At 46.9% G+C, this 6424-nt stretch overlaps 1 protein-coding gene across 3 annotated transcripts in view; it reads left to right on the top strand.

Moving 5' to 3' along the window:
- Positions 1-6424, top strand: part of Reck (Reversion-inducing-cysteine-rich protein with kazal motifs) — a 230510-nt gene that overhangs the window by 141869 nt on the left and 82217 nt on the right. For all 3 annotated transcript variants that reach the window (XM_070082959.1, XM_070082961.1, XM_070082962.1), the window contains 2 exons: positions 511-547; positions 692-855. In XM_070082959.1, coding sequence (XP_069939060.1) covers positions 511-547; positions 692-855 — 201 coding nt within the window. The remainder of the gene's footprint in view (positions 1-510; positions 548-691; positions 856-6424) is intronic.

Here is a 6424-nt window from a genome sequence, read left to right on the forward strand (position 1 = left end):
CTGCTACCTGCCCCTCCCACCTGGTGAGTACCTGGCCCAGCTGGCTGCTACCTGCCCCTCCCACCTAGTGAGTACCTGCCACTCCCATCTGGTGAGTACCTGGCCCAGCTGGCTGCTACCTGCCCCTCCCACCTGGTGAGTACCTGGCCCAGCTGGCTGCTACCTGCCCCTCCCACCTGGTGAGTACCTGCCCCTCCCACCTGGTGAGTACCTGGCTCAGCTGGCTGCTACCTGCCCCTCCCATCTGGTGAGTACTGTACCTCCTACCTGATGAGTACCTGTATCTTCCACCTGGTGAGTGCATATATATATATATATATATATATATATATATATATATATATATATATATATATATATATAGGCGATTTATATTATTGTAAGATCTATTTTAAGGTTAGTGGTTTTGGTATATTGTTGACAAAATATACATTTATCAATACAGTAGCTCTTTTGTGTATTAGATGTATTCTTATACAGTATATAAACTTGTGTATGTATATGTTTCAGAAGGAGTACTGGACGTGTCTAAATCATACACTGACAGGTGTGTATACCTCTTTCTCTCATCTACTCATAGTTTATCAAAATGCTATTACTACCTATTTATTATTATTATTATTATTATTATTATTATTATTATTATTATTATTATTATTATTATTATATGAGTGTATGGTGTTGTTAACAGGTGTGACAGAAAGTGGTGGTTGGTGGGGTCGTCCGTGCTGCAGGCTGGCACTCGTGCCAGCCTGCCAGGCTGCCTGCTTCAGTGCCAGCCACTCACCACAGCTCACTCCAGCCTGCAGGGCCTCTCACGAGGTGGAGTTCTTCCAGTGCGTGCGTAGAACACAGGTATGTGTGTGTGTGTGTGTATGTGTATGCGTATGTGTGTGTGTATGTGTGTGTGTATGTGTATGTGTATGTGTGTGTATGTGTGTGTGTATGTGTATGTGTATGTGTGTGTGTGTATGTGTGTGTGTGTGTGTATGTGTGTGTGTATGTATGTGTATGTGTATGTGTATGTGTGTGTGTGTATGTGTGTGTGTGTATGTGTGTGTGTGTGTGTGTGTACTCACCTATTTGTACTCACCTATTTGTGGTTGCAGGGGTCGAGTCCTAGCTCCTGGCCCCGCCTCTTCACCGGTTGCTACTAGGCCCTCTCTCTCCCCGCTCCATGAGCTTTATCAAACCTCGTCTTAAAACTGTGTATGGTTCCTGCCTCCACTACGTCATTTTCTGTGTGTGTGTGTGTGTGTGTGTGTGTGTGTGTGTGTGTGTGTGTGTGTGTGTGTGTGTGTGTGTGTGTGTGTGTGTGTGTGTGTGTGTGTGTGTGTGTATGTGTATGTGTGTGTATGTGTGTGTGTATGTGTATGTGTGTATGTATGTGTGTGTGTACTCACCTATTTGTACTCACCTATTTGTGGTTGCAGGGGTCGAGTCCTAGCTCCTGGCCCCGCCTCTTCACCGGTTGCTACTAGGCCCTCTCTCTCCCCGCTCCATGAGCTTTATCAAACCTCGTCTTAAAACTGTGTATGGTTCCTGCCTCCACTACGTCATTTTCTAGGCTATTCCACTGCCTTACAACTCTATGACTGAAGAAATACTTCCTACTATCTCTCTGACTCATTTGTGTCTTCAACTTCCAATTGTGGCCTCTTGTTTCTGTGTCCCCTCCCTGGAACATCCTGTCTTTGTCCACCTTGTCTATTCCACGCAGTATTTTATATGTCGTTATCATGTCTCCCCTGACCCTCCTGTCCTCCAGTGTGGTCAGGCCGATTTCCCTTAATCTTTCTTCATAGGACATTCCCCTTAGCTCTGGAACTAACCTTGTCGCAAACCTTTGTACTTTCTCTAGTTTCTTGACGTGCTTTATCAAGTGTGGGTTCCAAACAGGTGCTGCATACTCCAGTATGGGCCTGACATACACGGTGTACAGTGTCTTGAATGATTCCTTACTAAGGTATCGGAATGCTGTTCTCAGGTTTGCCAGGCGCCCATATGCTGCAGCAGTTATCTGATTGATGTGTGCTTCCGGAGACATGCTCGGTGTTATACTCACCCCAAGATCTTTCTCCTTGAGTGAGGTTTGCAGTCTTTGGCCACCTAGCCTATACTCTGTCTGTGGTCTTCTGTGCCCTTCCCCTATCTTCATGACTTTGCATTTGGCAGGATTAAATTCGAGAAGCCATTTGTTGGACCAGGTGTCCAGTCTGTCCAGGTCTCTTTGAAGTCCTGCCTGGTCCTCATCAGATTTAATTCTCCTCATTAACTTCACATCATCTGCAAACAGGGACACTTCTGAGTCTAACCCTTCCGTCATGTCGTTCACATATACCAAAAATAGCACTGGTCCTAGGACCGACCCCTGTGGGACCCCGCTCGTCACAGGTGCCCACTGTGATACATCATTACGTACCATGACTCGTTGTTGCCTCCCTGTCAGGTATTCTCTGATCCATTGCAGTGCCCTTCCTGTTATATGCGCCTGATGCTCTAGCTTCTGCACTAATCTCTTGTGAGGAACTGTGTCAAAGGCCTTCTTGCAGTCCAAGAAGATGCAATCAACCCACCCCTCTCTCTCTTGTCTTACTTCTGTTATTTTATCATAAAACTCCAGCAGGTTTGTGACACAGGATTTGCCTTCCGTGAATCCGTGCTGGTTGGCATTTATACTCCTGTTCCGTTCCAGGTGCTCCACCACTCTCCTCCTGATAATCTTCTCCATAATTTTGCATACTATACACGTCAATGACACAGGTCTATAGTTTAGTGCCTCTTTTCTGTCTCCTTTTTTAAAAATGGGAACTACATTTGCCGTCTTCCATACCTCAGGTAGTTGCCCAGTTTCCAGGGATGTGTTGAAGATTGTTGTAAGTGGCACGCACAACATATCTGCTCCCTCTCTAAGGACCCACGGGGAGATGTTGTCTGGTCCCATTGCCTTTGAGGTATCGATGTCCCTTAGCAGTTTCTTCACCTCCTCCTCATCTGTATGTATGTCGTCCAACACTTGTTGGTGTATTCCTTGCTGGTGTCCCCATCTGGTCTGTCCCCCCAGATTCCTTCCTGTCTCTACTGTAAATACTTCCTTAAATCTCGTGTTGAGCTCCTCACATACCTCTTGATCGTTTCTTGTGAGTTCTCCACCTTCTTTCCTCAGCCTTATCACCTGGTCCTTGACTGTTGTCTTCCTCCTAATGTGGCTATACAGCAGTTTCGGGTCAGATTTGACTTTCGATGCTATGTCGTTTTCATACTGTCGCTGGGCCTCCCTCCTTATCTGTGCATACTCGTTTCTGGCTCTTCTACTAATCTCCTTGTTTTCCTGGGTCCTATGCCTCCTGTACCTTTTCCATTCTCTGTTGCACTTAGTTTTTGCCTCCCTACACCTTCGGGTAAACCAAGGACTCGTTTGGGTCTTCCTATTATTTCCGTTTCCCTTGGGAACAAAACTTTCCTCTGCCTCCTTGCACTTTGTTGCCACATATTCCATCATCTCGTTTACTGATTTTCCTACCATTTCTCTGTCCCACTGAACCTCCTGCAGGAAGTTTCTCATACCTGTGTAGTCCCCCCTTTTATAGTTTGGCCTGTCCCCTTCAGTTCCTGTTACCTTCTCCACTTGTAACTCTACTATATAGTCAAAACTCAGAACCACATGATCGCTAGCTCCAAGGGGCCTCTCATAAGTGATGTCCTCAATGTCTGAACTGCTCAGGGTGAACACAAGATCCAGTCTTGCTGGCTCATCCTCCCCTCTCTCTCTGGTTGTGTCCCTGACATGTTGATGCATGAGGTTTTCAAGTACCACATCCATCATCTTGGCTCTCCATGTTTCGGGACCCCCATGTGGCTCCAGGTTTTCCCAGTCGATCTCCCTGTGGTTGAAATCGCCCATTACCAGTAACTTTGCTCTGCTCGAGTGAGCTCTTCTTGCCACCTCAGCCAGTGTGTCCACCATCACCCTGTTGTTTTCTTCGTACTCCTCTCTTGGCCTCCTGCAGTTCTGTGGTGGGTTATACATCACTCCAATGACTACTTTGTGTTCTCCGGACTGAATTGTACCTACAATGTAGTCTCTTTCTCCAATCATGTCCATTCCTTCCATTTCCTCAAATCCCCATCGGTGTTTTATGAGCAGTGCAACCCCTCCTCCCCCTCTACTCCTTCTATCTTTCCTCAGGATCTGATATCCTGTTGGGAAGATTGTGTCTGTTATTGTCTCAGCGAGTTTTGTTTCTGTGACTGCTATGATGTCTGGGGATTTTTCACTGATTCTTTCATTCCACTCCTCATGTTTATTCATTATTCCATCCGCGTTTGTGTACCAAACCTTTAGTTTCTTTTCTATCATTGTGGTCATGCAAGAATATTGGGGTTGGGGGAGCGAGAGCCTTGGTGGGGGCCTATATGGGGCTGTGGTGTAGGTGGGGTTTGTGTTGATGGGGGTGGGGTCAGAATGCCCATAAGGGACAGCTGTTGGGGTGAGGTTTGTGATATGGGGATTGGTGGCAGAGGGAACAGTGAGTGGGTTGTAGTATAGGTTGCTCAGTTGCGTTGGGAATGTCGCGGGTGGAGTCTTTTGGTGGGAGATTCTGTGGGGTGTGTTTGCCCTTCCTCCTGTGTCTGGGTCCTGCTCATTTTCATTGCTTCTCGTTCCTCCTTGCGTCTCTGTACCCTCTCTTTCAGTGTAGTCCTTTCTTCTTGTGTTCTGTCGCGGTCGAGGTATACTCTCTGGTACCCCTCTTTGTCCCTCAGTCTTGCTTTCTCTTGCAGAATCCTGGTTCAAACTGATTCTTCCTTGAAAGTTACTCTGACAGGCCGTATCCTTCCACTCGCAAACCACCCAATTCTCTGAAAATTTGTCACCTGGGTCATATTACCCTCCCCTATTGTTTTCATGATGCCTTCAATCATTTTTTTCTCCTCCTGTTTTATTTCTTCAAAGTTGGCCCCCTTGGCTTCTTGGAGCCCGTACACAAAAACTGACCTCGCCCTTTCCTCCTCCCACTGAGTCTCCATCTGCGTCCTCTGAGGCATTTTATTTCCTTCCATTGACATGTTCTTGCCTTCAGTCCCTGTCATATCTGAAACTTCTATTCTCAGTGGACTGTCTTTCCTGACCAGCTGTCCCTTGCTACTGCAGTTGGCTGTTAGAATCTCTGCATATAGTATACCTTCATTGTCTTCGGACCTGTCGTTTGATCTTAGTGTGCTCGTCGTCTTTTCCCTGGCCCCACGTGGGTCTGATAGGGCCTTCATGTACGGCATGTCTCCGTTGTTGCTTACCATCCCCTTGTCTGCGCCTGACTTTGAATTTCCTGATGTCACACCTGAATTGTCATTTGTCTCTCTAATCTGTTTCAGGCTTTGCAGTTTCTCTTCTAAGCACTGTATCCTAGCTTCTGCTGCTAAGACCTGTACTTCCCACTTCCTGCACTCTTCAGCTATCCGCTCCTCCATTTTCCTACCAAGCTCTACTATCTTCCTTCCCCACTCTTCCTCCCTTTTTTGGAGCTCTAGCTCCCAGTCTTTCCTCCCTGGTTCGTCCACCAGATCTCTGGGTTTCCGTCCTCTAAGGCCACCCATTTTTTTTTTTTTTTTTTTTTTTTTTTTTTTATTTTTTTTTTTTTTTACTTTTTATTACCACAGACAGAAGGCTAGAGGAGGGAGAGGGTGTGGGGGAGAGAGAGAGAGGGTAGAAAGAGGGAGAGAGAGGAGAGAGAAAGGGTAGAAAGAGGGAGAGAGAGGAGAGAGTATGGGGGTGAGGGATAAGACCAAGGGGGAGGGAGAGAAATGTGAGGGGGGAGAGAAAGGGTAGAGAGAGGGAGAAAGAGAGGGAGAGGGAGAGGGAGAGAGAGAGAGAGAGAGGGAGAAAGGAGGGAAGAAGGCTATGAGAGAGAGAAACGCGAGGGAGGGAAAAGGTAAGAGGTCTGTGGGGGAGGCAGTCAAATTCCAAGGATCAGCTGTGTGTACTCACCTAGTTGTGGTTTCAGGGGTCGAGACCCAGCTCCTGGCCCCGAGTGTGTATGTGTGTGCACGCGTGTGTGTGTGTGTGAGCACGTCAGTTGTTTATATGCCCCAGAAATACAATTCACTTCTGTGTATCCGTAATACTAATGAGATACCATTAACACTGAGAGTAGTTCTAATAATTATAATACTAGCGTGTGTTAACAAGTCATTCTTTCACCCAGTTATGTACTACCTTTTACTACATGTGTAGAGGAGGGAGAGGGTGTGGGGGAGAGAGAGAAAGGGTAGAAAGAGGGAGAGAGAGGAGAGAGAAAGGGTAGAAAGAGGGAGAGAGAGGAGAGAGTATGGGGGTGAGGGATAAGACCAAGGGGGAGAGAGAGAAATGTGAGGGGGAGAGAAAGGGTAGAGAGAGGGAGAAAGAGAGGGAGAGGGAGAGAAAGAG

This window comes from Cherax quadricarinatus, chromosome 8, assembly GCF_038502225.1.
Source record: "Cherax quadricarinatus isolate ZL_2023a chromosome 8, ASM3850222v1, whole genome shotgun sequence".
Lineage (NCBI taxonomy): Eukaryota > Metazoa > Arthropoda > Malacostraca > Decapoda > Parastacidae > Cherax > Cherax quadricarinatus.